This window comes from Odontesthes bonariensis, chromosome 13, assembly GCF_027942865.1.
Source record: "Odontesthes bonariensis isolate fOdoBon6 chromosome 13, fOdoBon6.hap1, whole genome shotgun sequence".
NCBI classification, from domain to species: Eukaryota; Metazoa; Chordata; class Actinopteri; order Atheriniformes; family Atherinopsidae; genus Odontesthes; species Odontesthes bonariensis.
This window is the reverse complement of record NC_134518.1, coordinates 27,287,164-27,308,584: the sequence shown is the minus strand read 5'-3', so window position 1 is coordinate 27,308,584 and position 21,421 is coordinate 27,287,164. Positions and strand designations below refer to the sequence as shown.

General features: G+C 38.5%; 2 protein-coding genes across 2 annotated transcripts; both read left to right on the top strand.

Annotated features, from left to right (window-relative positions):
- Positions 1-486: 486 nt before the first annotated feature.
- Positions 487-6,783, top strand: LOC142397186 (uncharacterized). The gene is made up of 8 exons (XM_075480529.1): positions 487-844; positions 2,813-3,151; positions 3,238-3,594; positions 3,956-4,084; positions 4,184-4,230; positions 4,309-4,430; positions 4,571-4,592; positions 6,739-6,783. The coding sequence occupies exons 1-8, from the start codon at positions 487-489 to the stop codon at positions 6,781-6,783; spliced, it is 1,419 nt and encodes a 472-aa protein (XP_075336644.1).
- Positions 6,784-16,851: 10,068 nt separating this feature from the next.
- LOC142397379 (uncharacterized) lies at positions 16,852-20,766 on the top strand. The gene is made up of 6 exons (XM_075480727.1): positions 16,852-16,918; positions 17,037-17,336; positions 17,535-17,876; positions 18,018-18,158; positions 18,248-18,303; positions 18,391-20,766. Exons 1-6 carry the CDS (start codon positions 16,876-16,878, stop codon positions 18,520-18,522), a joined length of 1,014 nt encoding a protein of 337 aa, XP_075336842.1. The 5' UTR covers positions 16,852-16,875; the 3' UTR covers positions 18,523-20,766.
- The last annotated feature ends 655 nt before the right edge of the window (positions 20,767-21,421 follow it).

Below are 21,421 nucleotides of genomic sequence, written 5' to 3'. Positions count from 1 at the left end.
TCTGAGTCAGAAAGGGAGGCAGTAACAGATGCAAAATGGCATAAGGGAAAGCTGGCATTGTGACATGGCCACTCAATAATAATTTAATAATAATAGTATTGTCATCCTTGATGCCAGGTTGTTTTGTGTAAGGCCGGCTTTATCAAGAATCAAGAGTCGTTATTGTCATTGTAAAAGATAACGAAATTTTCTTCAGACTCACGGCTTAAAGGCACACATTAAAGTAAAAAACTGGACACAATGAAATAGAATAAAGTTAGATTGTAATAAATAAGAATGTATACCCGTAAATATTGTCTGAGGATGAGAATAAAGTGCACTTAGTGCGAGTCCCAGTTTGGGGTGGAAGTGAGTGTGAGACTGTGAACGGGGGTGTGAGTCTGGGAGGGTGTGTTTGACTGAAGGGGGAGGAGCTTGAGTGAGTGTTCTGCAGGGGGATGTGTCAGAGCTATAGAGTAATACTGATGTAAGGTTATAGTAATAGCAATGTATTACTCTATAGCTCTGGGACACTACAGGGGGGTGATTGCTTTCACAGCTCTGGGGAATAAGCTGCTCCTGAGCCTTGCAGTGCTTGTTTTAATGTTCCTGTACAGCTTTCCTAAAGGCAACGGTACAGACAGTCTGTTGCCCGGGTGGGTGGGATCCTTAGCAATGCGTCCAGCCTCCTCTGGACTCTGGAGATATAAACAGAGTCCAGATAAGGCAGACGGCAGCCCACAATCCGCTGTGCAGTTCTCACCACCCGGGCTAACACATGGGTTACACATGCTTTGCAGAACTGCTGCATTGGGCTACATCTTTGCAGTCACACCACCCTCCTTTCTGCTACGGCTCTGCTGTGGTGCAGAAACTGCCTGCACAGTCAATACAGCATACTTCGGGTATTGCCTTTGAATACACAGAGAATTGTATGATTCATGATTGATATTACTAAAAAAGTGAAGACATGAAAGTTGCCATCAATCATCATTAAAAAAGGGAAAAGATGCATTTTTAAAAAAAAATATCTGTTGCATGTTGCCTTTACACTCAAACTACAATGAACAAATGTGTTGTTGCCAATATGAGGTCAATATATTGACCAACAAATGTTTTTACTGTGAATTTTGCTAAGAATTCTCTCGCTGATACTTACTTCATGTAAAAAAAAAAGGCACCTCACAATAACTGTAGATACTTTGTGGCTGCAGCGGCTCAGATGTATCTCATTCAGTCCACGTGAATACTCTACAAAGCTCTACAAATAAAAAAGTTTTGTTTGGCAAAATGTTTATATGATTTGGAAAAGAGCCTGCAACTCCATAAATATACAATATTGTCCAGAGGTTTGTAGCGAATGGCCAATCAGATTTATCTGAAATAGTCATTTCCTGCATTACATGATTATATTAGGGTGACACCACTTTTGATGGGCTGTTATGTAAATGCAGTTACAAATGGATTACTGATAGTCTATGTACTGCTCACGCTCAGAGTGGGGTGTAAGTGTATGTAGAGCAGTCGAACCAAACATACATAACCATAGTATTAAAAGTAGTGTGATGTTTTTTTTAAGACATACATGAATCTGTTCTGTTATAATCCAATGATGTATTTATGTTTGTTTTCCAGGTTCCACAAATGAATAAGTCTGGGTAAAAAAAACATCTCCTTGGCCATAATGTGATCCTGACATGTCCTCTTCAGACTCTTCTGCACTGAGAAATCTTGCTTTGGATCAGAATTGTTTCTGGAAACTTGCCTGGGAAGCATTTAACTTGCAGTTTGATAATGTTAACAAGATTCCTCACATTACCGCAAAATAAGAGCCTGGAAACGTTGAGCGAAGCTAAGTTCTGTCAGAACCACTCTCGTCAAAACGAGACGAGAAACAGAGATAAATTTCAGAAGCTTATTCTGAATGCATACAATTTGTTTTTGGCGGTATGGCTCTGTTCGGAGGAAGTTCCCGACTTTTCCATGAGCTCCATGGAAGCCAAGACAGGGAACAGCAGCATCCTCAGGAGGAGTGCCTTCCATTTGCTGTAAAGGCAACAAACCCCCTAGAACAGAGCAAGCAACAATGACAACAGTATGACATTGTTTGGCAATGAGAAGTCGGTGGAGCAGGGGAGGTGGTGGGTGCAAGCAGAAAGCAAAAAGAGCAGTGACAGCAAACCAAGTTTAAATGAAGCGCCCCAAATGCCAGCATCCAATTGCGAGCAGCAGCTGATTACCCATAAGCGCAGTTGGTTTGTGGACAGCCATAAGGGTTGGGTCGGCGTCAGCCAATAGGCAAAGGGTGCGTTGACTACGTGGTCTGCCAGAACTACCGCGGTGCTCCATTTATGAGATGACCTCTAAAAATGGAATATCTGAAAAAAATATAAATAAATATATACAAACTTAATTATGCTGAGTTATTTTTTCAAGTAGTGTTACTAACTAGGTGAGTAAATATGCATATTTGTTATTTCCCAGAACTCGATATCACTGCCATCACTCAGGAGCCTCCATCTGATCTTGTCCATTCAGGGCACACACTGAATCTACAGTGAAACATCAAGGCCAATCAGATTGTTTAGAAGTTGTTCACTCCCACTTTGCATGATCGTATTAGAGTAACCCTCCTTATTACGTCTTGTTATTTGAATGAAGCCTCTGGTGTGTTAATCAGAAATATGCTGATCATATTTTCTGCACTGCTGATGCTCGGAGTGGGATGTAAGTATATGTAGAAACAAAGAATATACAGAAAATATGAAAATCTATCTCACTTATTTATATAAAATTGTATTTTCTGATTTTCTTGGGGCAGCATGTTTTCCAGGATCAACAGATGATTTTAAGTTTGTGTCGACATCTTTCACTGTTGGACAAAATGTGGCCCTGACGTGTCCTCGTCAGAAGTCTCTTCTGCACCAAGAAACCTTGTATTGGATCCGACTTGTTTCTGGAAACTGGCCCGAATTTCTGGGAGCAACTTATAACTTTGATGATAAGTTTGATGATGTTAACCAGATTCCTCACATTACAGCAAAACAAGGGGATGAAACCTTTATTCTACATTTTAATGGAGCAAAGCTAAATGACACTGGTCTTTACTACTGTTTTAAAATCAAACAACTCTACATGACCTTTTTGTACGGAACCTTTTTGAAAATTAAAGGTAAATAAAAATGAATCTACGTAGATTACTTCTAAATAAACAAGTAAAACATGTACATTTTTCATTTTTTGTTTTTCATTTCCCAGAACCAGAACCAGACATCACTGCTGTTATTCAGGAGCCTCCATCTGATCCGGTCCACCCAGGAGACCCAGTGACTCTTCTGTGTTCAGTCCTCTTTAAATCTGAGAAGAAAGCCTGTTCAGCAGATCACAGTGTGTACTGGTTCAGAGCTGGATCAGATGAGTCTCATCCTGGTTTACTTTATGCTCATGAAAACAGTGGTGATGGCTGTGAGAGGGTTCCTGAGACTGACTCAACACAGAAATGTGTCTACAGCCACTCCAGGAGCGTCAGCTCCTCTGATGTTGGGACTTACTACTGTGCTGTGGCTGCATGTGGAGAAATTTTATTTGGAAATGGAGCAAAACTGGATATTGAAGGTAAATGTAACATTTACATCAAAACTGGTAAAGGGGGTCAGGGAGGCTGGAGAAGAGGTTTGAGTTTGAAAGGTTGCTGCTTAGTTTCCCTGATCAGTAGAAAAAGAAATGTGATCTTGAGCACTGAAGAAACTGCTTTCAAGCTCCACTGTTGAAGGTATTCAACCTTGTCAACCCCTACTGGCTTGATAAGCCATTAGGGGTTGACACATATGTTGTGTGTGCACAACATAGGTTAAAATAAATCACTATTGACGGTAAGGTATTTTTGAGATATTAAAAATCCTTTTTTGAAATGTTTTTTGACTTATAAACTACATTGTTTCTTTGCATTGATTTTCTTTCTCTTTTTTTCCTTTAGGAACTGATATGTGGTCACAGGGGGTCAATGCCGTCATTTTTCTCTTTTGTGCCGCCTTGACTCTCGGTCTAATTGTTATAGCTGTCCTAATTTATGCCATCAAGAAAAACAAGTGTGATTGTTGCAATGGTAAGATAAGTTACTCAATGTTCTTTATATAAAAATTTAAATTCAAAATGAATGCAAACTTATCTATTATCTGTTTTATTTCCTTTTTCACTATTTAAGCTGCAGTATCCCAGCATATAAACAATCGTGTCCCAAAAAATCTTCAGGTAAGACATGAAAAGAAAACAAACAAAAAAATCTGGATAAAAAATACTTTGTTCATGTTTTCATCTAATTTTCTTTAGAGTGTTGAAGACAACTGGGTGTATTCTGCTGTCTTCTACACAATGATGAATGCTGATGGTGGTGCAATAAAGGATGCAAACGCTGAGAGAGAGAAGATCTACGCTGCTGTCAAGGCCTTGGGGTTGGATTATTGATCTGTGATGATGGTGTATTCTCACACTGCAATCTGACAAATGAAACTGGGATTTGTCATTATATGTGTTACTAAATTAAAGTTTGGGCCCAATTCCATTTTTTTCCCTTTATTCCTATACCACTTAGCCCTACCCCTCCTTTTGCAAAGGTAAGTGGGCCCTCTTCATTTGGAGATCAAGGAGTTGTGGTCCTCTAGCCATGCAAATAAGAACGTTGTTGTTGTAAGGTGGCATGACCCCCACTCCTCGATCCCTAAAAGAAAAGATTATCATCAACCCAAATGGATGCAAAGTTTGTATTGGTTGGAGTCTTCTTTTGAATTCCCCCCATTGGTGGATGAATAAAGTATTTTTCTATTCTATTCTCTATTCTACCAGTTAGTGACTCAAATGTTGAAGATATTTATTACAAAGGTGAAATTTAAATACCCTGTCTAAAAACCTTTTTTATGATATTTGCTGTGTCCTACTTCTGTCATCAGTCAGTGACATGCTTCTGCAATCTGACCGGAGTCCACTTGATCCAAACTGAATTGATTGGACAAAATGAGTAATTAGCTCCTCTTGCTATTTTGAGACAACATACAAACAACGTACTGTTGGCGTGCCTGAACGCTGTATATTTTCTCTTTAATTCTATGTTTTTGTATTTTTATAACCAATTCAAAACTAGATTAATGTTGTTATTAATGTCCTAAATTTTAAATTGGTATTGTTTCTGTGAGAAACTGTTGAAGATATTTGTGTCTTACATATTCCAAAATGAATAACAGTCATTAAGATTTATGAGTATGGACAGGGAAGGTGAAAAAACCCCACTGAAACCCATTACAATAATCATTGCAAGTGCCTGTTTTTCATAAGTCTGTGTATGCTATTAAAAAGATATTTTCATTTGTGTTTTCAGACCATATTTTTTCTGTGTCGGATTGAGAATATAAAGTGTGAGAAAAGCGGAGGAGTAAACATGCAGATATTGTTTTTCACTGATGAACTTCTACTTCATGGGTTTGTTTGTCACTTCCTGTTTTATTTTGAAATCTGTCTTTATGCACTTGTGTGCATTTTACTTCCTGCTCTTATTATCTCCACACACATCTTCAGTTGGTCACCTTCCCCTGCTGTCTATACAATATATCCTCTCCTCCTGTCTCGTCGTTGCTCTGCTAGATCAACTTCTCATGTCCTGTTCTCAGCTTTTGTTTCTTTGTTATTCATGTTCCACGTGGATTCCTTCTGTTTGTTTGATTTTTTATTGTTAATGGACTTTGCTACATGCATGCTCGTTGCTCGTTGACCCTCTACAAATTAACTTTGGATTTTGAAATTCAAATTGTCTTCATAAAAGTCATCACTTTAATGGGGAAACTGGCACACTGTTTATCAAGCTCCACATCAACTTCAAGCAGAAGCACAGCTGTTGAAACCACTGAATATTCTGTGTTGCAAAATAACTATACCTTCCCTTTTTAGAGAGTTTTAAAACTTTTACTTTTAAAACTTTAAAATGATATCTTTCTGGTCTCACGGCTCTTTGTAAAGTCATGACAGCAAAGATTCAGCCACATGCAGCAGCTACACAGACAAAAGCTGCGGTGGGCCTTTTCTCCGCCCTTAGACCAACCACAGAAGCTGTTTACTCAGAACAGGCCTGACTGAGCCTCGACCACAAGTGAGAAAAGACATGCAAGAGGCTTGAGCAGGCTAATTGTAATGTAAAAGTTTTAATGTGTCTATGTTTCTTTTTATTGTTAATGTGCATATTCAAATTAAAAATGGTATCTATCAGTTTTGTGACTGATAGATACCATTTTAATATCTATCAATGTGCATCATCCAAAGTGATGGAATACAATTTAAAAAGACTTTATATTGTTAAAGCTACTGGAGATAATTTTCCAAGTACTTTGAGTCCTCTTGCCAAAATGGTATATGTGGATGACTGGGACCTTTTCTTATTGCACTGATCCACCAGTGAAACACTGAACCACAGAAAAGATTATTATGAGAGCACAACAAACCTGGTGTTGGTATGTGCCCTTCACCCCGTACAGTATTACTCTATTATTTATTTTGATTGTAATATAAATTGTAATATAAATCAAATGTAAATGAAAATAAAATAGTTTTATTGCACTTGTTTCAAAATACATATCAGTTCAAGACCAGTTTCCTGTGATGAAAGCAAAGGTTTAGACGTGAAGTGAAGTGAAGCCCCTGCATATTCACACCCTTAAAAGCCAACCACAGCAATGCTAAAGTTTCCGCGCCTATTTATGTCTTATTCTGTTTCAGGTACAAGCACACAAAGAAAAGATGGAGAGCATGAGCATGGTCTGAATGTAAAAATGTAAAGTTGTTGTTTTGTTAAAATTAGACTGATTTAATTGTCTTTTTTTTGTGTGTTTAAACCCCTTTTTGTGGAATCTAATCTATGTGTGGTGTCTATGTGCTGGACAGTGTTTCAAAGAGTCAGGGTTTTGGTTTACGAAATAATGTAGGTGTATTTGAATGATTTTATTTTTTATGACTCAGCCAGTTTAGTACTATCTCTGTAAAACCTTTTTTCATCTTTCTTTTTAGAACTTTTTGTTGTTGTTGGATAGCGCACACTGAAGAGGCAGACAGGAAATACTGTTCGAGACAGGGGAGGGGACATCAACGCCCCGCCTGCAGTCAAAACGTGGATCCTCTGATTATGGTTTTTTATGATGTACCAGTAAAGCACTGTGTCTTAAGTAGAACTGTGGTGAGACGAACATGTGATTAACTGTATGTTGAGCCAGATGAGGACCACAAACCAGAATGTTTCAGCTGGCTGCAGTTTTAGTCTGCACTGTATTAGATATTCACGTTAATGTTGTACTGAGCCAAAACAACCACATTCCGGGTTGAAGTTTCAGCTGTTTCTTTTGTTTGTTTTTGTTTGTTTGTTTCTCAGGATTACAAACCACATTTCACATGAATGTTTTTCTGTGATAGTGAAAGTCTAATGTCTGATGTGAAAGAGTGATGTCATAACAATTGAAGGATGGGAGGTGTGACAATGACACCCATCCTCCTGCTAACATACCCTACACACACACGCACACACACACACACACACACACACACACCAGCACCCTTTCTGCTTCAGTCACTAACTGACAGAGTGGGTAGGGTTGTCATTTATGACCCGGTGATTTGAATTGGCTGACTTCAATACAATTTAATTTGGCTTCTTTGTCTTTGTCAATCATTGCAAAAATTAAAAAGACATTTATCTTTTTGTCACACAAGTTAAACAAGTCACTTGCTTTCCTATCTAATTCAGTGTTAGACATTTTTGTAGCATTTCCTATTTGGTTTACAGTCTGATGCCCAAATTGATGGCTGAGACCATGCAGTAAATGGTAAATGGACTGTACTTGTATAATGCTTTTCTAGTCTATCTGATCACTCAAAAGCATTTTAACCCTACATGCCACATTCACCTATTCATTCACACACTCATCAAATCAAATCAAATCAAATCAAATTTATTTGTATAGCACATTTCATGTACAAACAGTTCAAAGTGCTTTACATAAAATAAAAGCATTGCAGCAGGGAGTGCAAGAAGCATTAAAACTACATAAAATAATATAAAGAGAAACAAATAAAATCATTTAAATGAATTTAAAATCAGGCAACAGTCTAGATAAGTTAAAAGATATTTCATGCATAGACACATGAGAAAAGAAATGTTTTTAACCTGGATTTAAAAATGTCTACATTTGGTGAGAGTTTAATCTCCACTGGCAGTTTGTTCCACTTATTTGCAGCATAACAGCTAAATGCTGCTTCTCCATGTTTAGTTTGGACTCTGGACTGGACCAGCTGACCTGAGTCCTTGGATCTAAGAGCTCTGCTGGGTTTATATTCTCTGAACATATCACAGATGTATTTTGGGCCTAAACCATTCTGGGATTTGTAAACCATCAGCAGGCTTTTAAAATCTATTCTATGACTGACTGGAAGCCAGTGTAAAGATTTTAAAACTGGTGTGATGTGTTCAGATCTCTTAGTCCGGGTTAAAACTCTAGCAGCAGCGTTCTGGATGAGCTGCAGATGTTTAATGCTCTTTTTGGGAAGTCCAGTTAAAAGAGCATTACAGTAATCGAGTCTACTGGAGATGAATGCATGGATGAGTTTCTCCTGGTCTTTTTGGGAGAGGAAACCTTTAATTCTGTTGATATTTCTGAGGTGGTAAAAAGCTGCCTTGGTGACAGCTTTGATGTGGCTGCTGAAAGTCAGATCTGAGTCTATCAACACTCCGAGGTTACGAACTTGGTCAGTGATTATAAGGTCCCGAGTCTCAAGATATGTACCAACGCTGACCCTCTTCTCTTTGCTACCAAACAGAATGATCTCAGTTTTGTCTTCATTTAATTGTAGAAAATTCTCTCTCATCCAGGTGTTTACTTCCTCCAGACACTGACACAGAACGTCAGCTGGGCTGCAGTCGTCCGGTGACAGAGACACATAAAGTTGTGTATCGTCTGCATAACTGTGATAATTGATGTTAAAATTCTGCAATATCTGACCCAAAGGGAGCATATACAAGTTAAACAGAAGAGGTCCAAGAATTGACCCCTGGGGGACTCAACAAGTCATGGCCACTCGCTCAGATTCATAGCTGCCAATAGTAACAAAATAACTCCGGCCTTCTAAGTAGGACCTGAACCAGTTAAGGACCGCTCCAGAAAGTCCAACCCAGTTTTCCAGCCTGTGCAACAGGATTCTGTGATCTACAGTATCAAACGCAGCGCTGAGGTCCAACAGAACCAGGACTGAAACATTACCAGAATCAGTATTCAACCTAATGTAGTTTAACACTTTGACCAGAGCTGTTTCAGTGCTGTGATGACGCCTGATTGAAACTTATCAAGACTTCCACTTTCATTCAGAAAGTCGTTGAGCTGGTTAAATACAACTTTCTCAATAATCTTGGATATAAAAGAGAGGTTAGAGACAGGTCTGTAGTTGTTCATCATAGAGGCATCTAGAGTTCTCTTCTTTAGGAGTGGCTTAATGGCAGCTGTCTTTAGTGACTTGGGAAAAATGCCTGATGCCAGTGAGCTGTTAACTATTCGTAGGAGATCACTTTCTATGCTCATACAGCATGTCTTGGTCTATTGAGCTACACAGTGCTTTCTTCTACATTCACACACGGGTTCAGTGTCTTGCCTAAGGACCCTTTGACGTGTGGCTAGGGGAAGCCAGGAGTTGAACCACTGACCCCTCTGATTGGCAAATGCTCTTCCTCCTACAGCTACAGACACCCCTTGGGCCTTCTCTGACTTCGGCTTCACAAGTTGATAAAATGAATACTTAAAGTGGTGCTAAAGAGGAAAAAATAGACTGTGTAAAGATGTAAAGAGAAGCTAAAGAGCTTTTTCAGAATTTTTTAAGAGAACAAACAGAGCTGGTGACTCAAAGTACTGAAATACATTATTTGTCTGATTACGGAATGACACATTATCAGCTAAATGTCAGAGTTCGCCCCTCTGCACCATCCTTTTTAGAGATGCTGCACAGTGACCCTGCTTTGGGACATTTTTGTTGAGTTACTGATAAAAATATCTCATTTTAGTCCTGTAAAGACAAAGCAAGCAGACTTTTGGAATGGTTAGTTTGTTAATAAGTGGCACTCTTGCCAAGAGGTCCACTCATTGAATATCTCCCCCCGAGGTGCCTGACCAATAGAATAATCCATCCATCCATTTTCTGTACCTGTTTAATCCAATTTAGGGTCACGGGGGGACTGGAGCCTATCCCAGCTGCCATCAGGTGAGAGGCAGGGTACACCCTGGACAGGTTGTCAGTCCATCAAGAGGCCACATAAGCCGCTTTCAGACAGAGCTGTTCTAAGAACGCAGTTCTAAGAACGGTCCTCCTTGAATTTCGTTCTAATAACTGTCCTTCCCCAGCGGAACTGTTTCAGTCTCCATTCGCACATGAGTCGGGACTGATGCGCCGCTCGCAGCCGTCTGCGTCAGCGACGTGCTACTTTAGCGCCACATTCAACAACAAAACAAAACAAAACAAAACCCGGTAAAAGTAAAGAGAGAAGAAAAAACACCACAAAGAAGCTTATATGGAGAGCGGGGAGGCCACCGTGTTCATGGTCTGCATGATGGTGATATTAATCATGGACGATCACATCGGGCGTCTAACATGGAGGCTGGAAGAGCTCACAGAGAGAGTCAAGAGACGAAGGATCGAGCGCAGGCGATCATGAAGGAAGGAGAGCAGAGCGCCGCAGACAAAGGAGACGATGTGTGAGTTTAACTTATTAAACACACGCCGGTTGTGTCCGTGTCATATGAGTAAACATTTCAGCTGTGACAGTGTGACATGGGGCGTAGCTACCGACCACCAAACACCTCCGTCAGATGTGTTCCTATAGAACCCTGAAAAGACCCGACCTCGGAGAAGGAGCTGAAAGGGTTATAGGAACTGAGGGAGATGGTCCCGAGTTCCTGTATGTCCGAATGCGGGAGAAAACGGCCCCGCGGATTAAAAGGTTATTAGAACTGCCAAAGGTTCCTACAGTCCGAATGCGGCTATAGAGACAAACAACGGTCAACGGCTCCTACGGTCAATTTTAGAGTCATCAATTAACTTGACATGCATGTTTTTGGGCAGTGGGAGGAAGTCGGACTAACCGGGGAGAACCTATGCATACACGGCGAGAAAGGCTCCACACAGAAAGGCCCCAGCCATTTGAACCTTGCTGTGGGGTAACGGTGCTAACCACCCAAGCCCCAGTAGAGTGAGTATCAATAGAATCTGCTCTCCGATCCTTCAGATCTAAATACTTTTATCACTGAACATACAGGATAAACTAAGTAATGATGGAAAAAAAACGAGTAAATATGTTTTCAAACACAAATGAAATAATATGGTTGCTTTGGTGAGCTTGTAAGTTAAGCTCATGTTCCATAAACAGACTTCTTTTGAAAACGACCACATTGTGATGTTTGCAGGCCAAAATGACCCAGCAGCCTTTAGTTTTAGTTCGAGCAACTGCAAGTGTAAAAATGCCTCCCATGAGGGTGATGATTGTGTTGTGAAAATAATATATTTTTGACATGATCTTTTTAAAAATATAACCAAGTAGTTCTGATTTGTATCCCAGACAAATTATGTAACTTACTGAATGTAACTCAGTGAAAAAAACTTTTTTTCCTTGAGCACTCATCCCACAACAGAAAATGGATTAATGATTAAAAGCGCTACAGTCAACTGTGCTATCAAACCGCCCCTCCTGACATATGAGTACTTTGTGGCTCGTTAAATAAATAATTTGAAAATACCATTTACTCCTACATGAAAACAATGAAATGAGTCATATTTCTCTGGTAACGCTCGTTATTTTCAGACTTTCTTTGGTCTAAAAAAAAACAAAACTTAATTCTGCTTTTCTATATGTGTACTGGGACAAGGACAGCGCTCCAATAAAATGGCACGGTAACAGTAGTCCAAGACAACGTCTGGTCTGATGGTCAGTCCAGTGCTTAGATTTCAGTTTGTCCAGCTTGCTTTGGTCAAATATTCCCATCAGCAACTCTTCATTTAAATAACATTGTCTTAGTTAGATGGATGTTGCAGATGAATGAATGAATGGTGTAACTAAGATAACAGAACTCTAACCTTACACTGTATATTACCCAGGCAGAAGTGGAGTTTAAATAAAACCCCCACTGAAGTGGGATAGTGTGATGTGCTTATGAGTGGTTTGTGTCTTACCTGCAGTAGACAGCAGTCCCAGCTTCTAGTTTAGTAAGTCAGGTTGTGAAAGACAAGTCTTTCATTCTGTTCACAGTCAAAACAAAAACAAGTTCACAGTTCCCTGATCAGCCAGACAGTATTTGTATCTGTTATCTTGCCATTGTTCTTAGGTTGTTACATAACTGTGTGTGTTATTAGTTCATATACTGAATTGATGTTTTTAAAAACTTTCCTGTAATCTTCTTGCTTATTTGCCATTAAAGTAACCTGCCTTTCAAATGAATCCTCATAACATTTAATGCCTGCCTGGTTTTATCTCCACTTGGGCCTCCTTCCTTCTGCCCTGGCACAAACTGAATGTTTGACCGCATAACTCATATCTAAAACAATCCCTGGGCTTCTGAGTGACCTGTTCCCTCTGACAAAGGTCTTCTAAGGCTCTGAGAATGTGCTGCCAGATGCCCTGTCTCATGCTGCACATCTGCTTGGCCTGAAGACATTCTTATAAGTTTCTGCATCCCTGGAACTGTCGACTGTGCATCTGAATGCAGGAACATCTTCTTGTTGAGGCTAGCCTTGAAACCAGGGATTGGTTTGATATTCATGGTGGTTTTCAGTGTAACATCAGACCAGGAAGTTTGTCTGCTTCTGAAAATATCATTTCCCCTGCCAAACAAATAGCAATATTTAACAATTTCAAAAAGAGTTGTGTGCTATATTCAATGTGACGGCAAACACAGACTTCAGCATACTTTGTACTGCTCAGCTGGGTAGCATCAGTGGCTTTTTTTCTTTTCTGTCTATTCATCTTACACCTTTCAGTGTTACTGCTTTAAAATCCTGGTAATCTAAATCCCAACAGCCTCATTTACACCCATTACCATTTTACATTGTTCTAACATTACGCTTAAGGTTTGTGAACAATTTTGACAGCTTAGTTTGTTGAACCAGCATTTTTTATGTATAATTTTCGGTTGTGAAAATAGCCTTTTTGTCTATGTTTTCCCAAAAATAAACAAGAACTTGCAGACAAATAGTGGTCTTCACAACTTATATGGTTGACACAATTAATCCGTTCAAAATGTTAAATGTTGATGTAAAAATGTCTTTTCAGGTGAAAAAAACCCTCTCATGAGTCTCACAGTGCATAGTCGTCATGAGAACAACAAGCAAAACCACATGCAACAGCCACAGGGGCAGAAAAAAACTGCAGTGTGCTATTTCTACATCCTTTGACCATCCAATGAGGTTGTTTACTCAAAACGGAACTTAACTATCGTAGCTTTAACTACAGATGAACTAGTCGACGTCAGTTGATTGTTTCAGTCTTACTCACTCACTTTAAAAGCACAAGCAACTTCACCCATGAACGTTTCAAATCTTAAAATACGTAATCTTTGTATAACATCGTTTTTCTTTTTATCATAAATGTATTCATTAATTATTTCTGTATTACCTGAAAATCCAGCCAATGCATCAAATGATGCACAGTAACTGGTTTTAGTAAAGCCGCCTAATTAATCATTTACAAACATTTTCAAGTCCTCTTCCAATTAAAAAGTGGGACAAGTGAATGGTGATTAGCACCTTCTGTTGTACCTGTTATAGAAAATAATACCCAACAGCATGTACACCCTGTTACTGTAAGTTAGCATGCGATTAGTACTGATCACAAGGACTCAAATTTAATTCTAAAGTCTTTAAAAGAAGAAGAAAAAAAGTTGTTCAAGGCCAGCTTCATGAGACTGAAACAATGATACACAGGAAGAAAAGCCCCCCTTGTTCACACCGTGGACTGAGAATGAAACCACAGCAATGCTAAAGTTTCCATGCATCATTGGTTTGTCAGTGGTGACTGTGAATTTCTTTGTTTGTTTGTCTGTGTCTTCATCTCTCTCAGGTCCAAAATGTTTTATGCATGCAAAGTCAAGGAAAAGAGAACAAAGCACTAAAAAGTTTGAAATACTTTTGTTTACAGCTTTTACTTTTCCTGTGTCCACCCTTGTGTATATTTAATGTTTATATTGTGTGCAAAGGGATTGGACACAGCATTCTGTATACCGCAGTTGTTCTAATAATACCAACATTTATAAAAAATGTATTTTTTACTTTAGTGCCCAATGAGCAGTGAAGTTGCAGAGAGGAAACTTGGGTTGAGAGACATCCCCTGGATGCAATCACACTATGAAAGTTGAGGTTTTGCACTACCCCTGTTGTCACACCAGCATATTTTTGGCTTGTGGTCAGCAACAAGTTGTGGCCGATAAAGGCCACAAACCAAAATGTTCCATTCAGATGCGGGTTGTTGCACTTTTAAACATTTTTGTTTTTTTGTTTTTTAGAATGCATGCATCATGTATTTAAGTGTGCTGTACATTTTGCAGCAACCCTCATTCTGTTTTTTTTTATCATATGAAAAACTTTTATTTAATGATTAAATGAAAAAAAAAAAATAGCATGTTGTGTCTCACACAGTCTTGGGAAACTCTCCCAGATTCACATGATTTTTCACCTTCAGTTCAAAATGTGCAGGTTAAATCCATATCTCATTGGTTGTTAAATGTCAGTGATAACCTATTATTGTTATACAGTCATTTCCTTGATGAGCAATTTCTAGGATGCTGCCCACACTCAGTGTAGCCCCTGGACTATATCAGGTGCAGTAGTGCAATGCATTATCTCTGCAAAGGGGGCAGGACAGTGCAGCTCAGAAGTGTCCCTGCTTGACTATAAATACACACATTTTCTATTTTTTTTTTAAGTTGCACAGAGAAAATTAATTGGGTTGGTGTCAGACACAGGAAATGTAATGAGGAACTTGGCAGTGTGGACTTCAGTTAAAAATTCAAGACAGACAGATACACAAAGCTGTGATCAGTTCAGTCTTTGGACTCTCATTGACCTGGGAAGTGTCAGCCTCATGGCGACAAAGTTAATCACTATAGATTTAGAAGATGGACCAACTTAAGGGATTCAGTCCATAGGGGAAAGTCATTGGCAGAAAGCCACATGCCTTTGTCCTGACTGGTGTGTCATGACTCAGATCTTTGACTAATTGGCCAGATCCTTTTACCAGGCTGAACTTAACAGCAGGACCTGATGTGCTTGAGTCTATGTGAGGTGACATGAGGACCAGGGCAGGGAAGAGCGGGGATTGGTACTGAAAAGGAGAAAAAGTAGAGCAAGGTAATACGAGCATATTCGTTGGTGTAAGACATCAGAGACACCAAAGTTTGTCCAGCTCCTGATTGACTCTCCGTATTTATCCACTGGACTGCATGTGACAACCCGATGACAGGCTGACTGTAGCACTGAGGGAGAGTGGAAGGCTTTCAAGATCTTTAAAACAAACCAGGAACCTTGATCTGAAACCACCTCCTTAGAGAAACTATGGCCACGGCATAGATGAAACAAAACTCCCCCGATTCTTTTCTCTCTCTGTGCCTCATGTCCCAGCTCCCCTCAAAAGCTTTTTTTAGTCGGGTGATTGCTCACGATTTTGAGATTATATTTCAACAAAATATGTGCCGAACTTTGACCCCTATGAAAACTTAGATTAAATCAAATAAGTGAAACACATTACTAGATACAGGATATTAGGTATGGCTGTTCTCCCCCTCTTTATTCACAGTTTTTTTTTTCTGCACATTCAGCATGACTCAATTAACCACACACACACAAAGTTTTTCTGATGTCAGTCTTCTCACCCATTGCTGTGTTTCACCTAACAGTGTTTGCTTTTCTTTCTTTACACTTTATGTAAGGTGCAAGTGGGATAAGTAAGAGCTTGCTTGAGGTTTTTCTATGCTAAGTGCTGATGGAGACAACCTGAAGTCTCAATTTAAAAGCAAATAGGCTAATCTTAGAAAAACTTTACAAACGAGGGCTGGCAGACACTACGGGAGAACGCAAAACTTTTTTTTTTTAAATGAAGAACTACAGATGCTTAGAACGACCTTGCCTACTGTTATTTGTTTCAATTGTTTAATCTCAAGTTAATGATTGGATTATTGCGTTATCTTGAGAGCAGAAAGCTTGTTTGCGTGTGATGATAGTTAATTTAGCTTGTGGTGAAGGGAAAAAAAGAAATTCAAGCATGGCCTTTCTCGGCATTATTAATGACCAGACAATACCATAGTATCTAAAAAAAAACAACTAAAGGAACAGTATTTTTGACATATTTTGAATAGATACAATTGGAATAACAAAAAGAGCTGCAGTTATAGTATATCTTGAATGTAGATTACTTTCTTTTCTCATGGCCTCCACATGTTTTTTAAATGTAGTAATTATTAGTTTATTCATATGAACGCATGGCATTTAAAGCAAACTGTTAGTTTTTACATTTATAAGGGTATGTTCATATGAATGTTGGTGACATCAGAGTCAACGCTTAAATGGATTTTTCATGCTTACTTTAAGTTTCACTTCCAAAAAGACCACACTGAGAGTCAAAAATCACATGACAGGGGCTTACTGCTGGTGTTGTTTCATGTGTTTGGGTTGGAAAGATGTGTTGTGTTATTTCCACTGTGGTAGAATCATGAAGCGACATCATAATGAGAAGCCAATCAGATTACTGTGAATGTGTTCCCTCCCATTTTATATGATTACATTTGGGTGAATCATCTCTAAAAGTATATGATATACAGCTGTCTTCAGTGGAATAACCTGAAAATGCTGTTCGTACTTTACTTTCTGCTGATGCTCACAGATGGACGTAAGTAGACATGTCAGATTTTTTCAAATACAGTACATAATTAAAGTTTTGTTGTCACATTCTTTATAGATAGTTCAGAGAGAATATGTGATTCTGAATGTGATGAATGATTTTTCAGGTTGTGCAGATGATCCGATCTTGGAAACAAAAACTATTCGTGTTGGAGATCCTGTGACGTTGACATGTTCCCGCAGGTCTGCGGGAAGCATTACCTGGATGAGGGTTGTTAGTGGGAACTCTCCTGAAGTCTTGACGGAAACATTAAACAAGAATCCTCACATTACAGTTACACAAAATCCTGGAATACTTGAACTAAAAATTAGAAAAGCAAAACAAAGCGATACTGCAGTTTACATCTGTATGAGAATATATGATAAATACCAGGAAGTTTTGAAGGTAACATACTTGAGGACTGAAGGTAAGTACACTTAAAAACCTAAAAACAAATCTAGATTACTCAAAATATAGTGAATTAATTTGTTTTGATTTCTTAATTATTGCATATAAGTCATTCAAAAGCAAAAACGCCCCAAAAACTTTTGTTTTATAAATGCTTTGAGAGAATGGTCATTTGTTAAAAAATGAATGCTTTTTTTTTTAATTTTTTGGGTACAAGAACCTGTCACCACAGTTCCTCCATCTGTTCCAGTCCGTCCAGAAGACTCAGTGACTCTGAAGTGTTGGACCCTTCACGAGTCACAGAATGAATCATGTCCAGCCGATGACAACGTGTTCTGTTTCACTGCTGAGTCTAATCAGTGTCACCCAAGTTTTAATTACACTAAAGAAGACAAAGGAAATGAATATGAGAATAACTCAACGGGAGTCACAATGAAGAAATGTTTCTACAGCTACTTAAAGAACTTCAGTTCCTCTGATGCTTGGATGTATCACTGTGCTGTGGCCCCGTGTGAGGAGAAAGTGATGGGAAATAAATCAACTAAACTAAACACTGAAGGTAACTGTGTAATATTCATTTATACTTATTTAAATTACATAATTGTTCGCCAGATTTGGGATTCTGTCCATAATAACATGAGAGTAACTAACTCCTGATGACACTGTGATCAATTTTCTCATTTTCATTTCATGTCAGCAGTAAACTTGTGCAATTCAAAGGACAAGTCTTCAACAATTCTTTACCTGTTATGTGCGGCTTTGGCTATGAGTGGGATTCTCATAGCCTTCCTTGTGTATACAATCAAGAAACTTGAGAAAAAATCAAAGTGGTACAGTAATGGTAAGTTGAATAACTCATAAAATCATCTATAAAACTGTAGATTGTAAAACTGGATTTACATTCTTGCCACATTTTATTTTGTGATTCAGCTAGCGTTGCTCTGCAAACACAAACATCAACCAGAGAAAATCAGGAAACTCAGCAGGTGATGAAAATGAACAAAATATCGCTGTAGGTCATCAGCATGTTTTAATCTGTTTCCACGAGGTCTCAACATGTTTTGTTTCCTCAGATGGATGAAGACTCTTTGGTGTATTCTGCACCAGTTTTCACAAGAACAAAAGTGAGCAAAACAGGCTCAAGGGGCACAAAAAGTGCTGAAGAAGAAACCATCTACACCAATGTCAGTGATCTTGGGCTCTGATTTTTCTTGGCTAATTAACATTGTTGTAATATTCATGTGCTAACTGCAAATCTATTTATTGTGGATGACTGAAAGTGTTATTTTTTTTTTTTACAGTTTGGTGTATATGTATGTGTTTACTTTATGTTTGTATTACTGTATGACCGACCAAATGTATGTATATATTTAGTCATATTTATTCATATATACATATAGCCATTTTCACACATGCCCTGGAGTCCTGAAAATTCAGTGTGGGGACATGATGTGTGACCTATGTTTGCAGCACTCACTTGAATCATCTTGGAGAGATCGGGTGTGCAATTTGCAACTGTATCAGCAAATGTTGTGATGCATTTATTGTCTGTGAACAAGTGTGCTGGGGAGAACCATACAAGTTAGCAGAGAGGGGAATGAAGAGACCTTCATGTATGGTGCTTTCCACTCGCTCTCCGCTCTTGTAGAAACATCCAAAGACACACTGAACTGACATCAACTCGCTATTCTCAAGTTTTTTTTTTTAAAGAAAACAGTTATTTTCTATGTGTAATTTCTGTGTCAAATTCTGCCTTTTGCTCACCTGATGCAGCTGCTCCCCCACATCCCCTCCTTTGTGTTTCTTGCTGTGAGAGTGCGTCTCCAACAGAAAGTCTCCAGCTGAAAAGCACGAGTGAGCAAACCAAATCTCTGGCGTTCATGTGTGAAAACAGCTCAAGCCATATTGAATGTTTGGAAACAAAATACTATATATAGTATAAATATATATGAATATGTAAGTAATGCATAGTACACATTTCAGTGCATCTTCTTTTATTTTTATGGTTATTTTGCCTTTAGATTGACGTCTATATATAATTTATTTTGCTCTGATGGGATGAGTCTACTTTTGTTACCTTGAGCTAAACAAAAGTGGAGACAGCACAGTATTTTATGTAATTTAACCAATTACTATTCAGATAAAACTTGTTGAGGAAGTCCTTAATGTTCAATAACTGAGTCAGTCTTGTTTGTTTGTATCACTGAATTATTGTGTAGTGTTGTGTGGCCATATAGTAGAAAAAATGCGTAATATTTTAATGAAACAGAACAACCAGTACATAAACTCAGAACTTAAACTTAAACACTTAACTTTTGAGAGCTTTATGATTAATTCTATTTATGCACATTTGTGGTTGACAAGATGTCGAACTAGAGTAAAAAGGGATTTTTTTGTTTGTTTTTGAGAAACTGCAGTGTGATTTCTAAGAGTGTGATGTAATTAACATTGAAATTAAATGAAAAAGGAAAGCTGGTTTAAATTTCAATTCTGGTTAGAATCTCTTAAGTACTCATAGACCCAGCTTAGTACCAGCACTTGCTTCAAGCTGATCTAAATCAAGTATGGGGTCAGAAGCAAAGGAAGATAAAGCTGATGATCCTGAGCTAAACCACAAGCTGAAAACTTTATTCAAGTCAGTGACTCATGAGTCAAGGTTTCAGCAGAAATCAGATTCTCAGTTCAGTTCAGATCTTTACTGGTTTTCAGCAGTTGTAAAGAAGATGCAGACAGAACACAGGATATTGAAGGCAAGCAACCTGATTCAGCCACAAAATACCTGCTATGATAAATGATAAACAAAGTAATACAGTGCTGCTTATAGTGTCAAAGATGATTTGGCTGATTGATTAAGTGCATTAATTTCACTTCTATCTACTGCACTTTCTCATGGGAAGTCTGGACCACCGACCAGATGGGAGAAGAACAAATTAGTCATTGGTGGCTAAAATTGACCTTGCCTTCCTCACTAATTGTCTGTTTTTGACATTAGATGCTGTATGCCACTTATGTTGCTGGCTGTATGTATAACAAAGGACAGACCATTTTTGTTGTGCATTGAAATTTTATCATACCAAAAGACAAGGAAGAGGGTTAAAATAGACTCAATGAACAGCCTTTAAAATATAACCATCAGTGTTTTTTTTCTACATCAAAGTCCATTCTCTGGAGGCCCTTCTTGCAGATTGCAGTTGTGCTCAGATCAGAAGGACAAAATGTTCTCCACAACTGTACCTAAGTACTTGTAACAATCTACACTCTCAACCAGTGTGTCCTCAATTATTTACTAGAACAGATGAATAGGAGGCTTTCTGAGAGTCAATGGCCATGTCTTTGGTTTAGCTGACATTTAACTGGAGGAAGTGGTTAATATACCGCTCCACCAAGTAATCCACCACTGGCCCATGATGAACCTCTCTGTCCTGTACCAGAAAATTAAAAAAAAAGTGTTATCTGTGAACTTAAGGAGGTGTTTGTTTTTTCTTGCAGTGAACCAGGCGAACGCTTCTGAGACAGGACATATGTAGCTAAATGCAGCATCCTTACTGGCAGGATTAATCACTGTATTTATTTTCTTTTTTTAAATTAGAACAGCCCAATACAAAACAGAAAAAAGATAGACTTACATTTTTTCTACTAGAAAAAAAGCCAACAGTGTGGCAGCATCTTTAATAACAACCAAGACTATGAATTACAAATTGTATGCATATATGCTTTGCTCTGGTCATTTTCTTACTACTACTGTGACTGAGCTAACTGAGCAGTGTGTGTTATTGCAGCAGCACAGGGACAGACCAGAAATAAGTAAACATAAATACAGAAACAGTATTGTTACTCATTTCATAGTGAAATGCATTGAGAACTAAATAACATAAAAATGATCAATATAAATCAAAATTATTTCCCATGGAGGTCTGGATTTGGAATCATACTTAACATAAAAGTGGAAAATCACATTACAGGCTGATCCAACTTCACTTCATTCTACAAGACAAGTCAAAATGAGGCTCAGTAGTGTGTGTGGCCTCCACGTGCCTGTATGACCTCCCTACAATGCTCCCGATGAGGTGGTGGATGTTCTCCTGAGGGATCTCCTACCAGACC

Bases quoted from the DNA above. Each gene is read 5' to 3' on its own strand.
- LOC142397186 (XM_075480529.1), top strand. From the start codon at position 487: ATGTATTACTCTATAGCTCTGGGACACTACAGGGGGGTGATTGCTTTC. The intron at 845-2,812 runs GTGCAGAAACTG...CATGTTTTCCAG, and splicing joins TCTGCTACGGCTCTGCTGTG to GATCAACAGATGATTTTAAG. The intron at 4,593-6,738 runs GTAAGTGGGCCC...ATTCTGTTTCAG, and splicing joins CTACCCCTCCTTTTGCAAAG to GTACAAGCACACAAAGAAAA.
- LOC142397379 (XM_075480727.1), top strand. From the start codon at position 16,876: ATGCTGTTCGTACTTTACTTTCTGCTGATGCTCACAGATGGAC. The intron at 16,919-17,036 runs GTAAGTAGACAT...ATGATTTTTCAG, and splicing joins GCTGATGCTCACAGATGGAC to GTTGTGCAGATGATCCGATC. The intron at 17,337-17,534 runs GTAAGTACACTT...TTTGGGTACAAG, and splicing joins AACATACTTGAGGACTGAAG to AACCTGTCACCACAGTTCCT.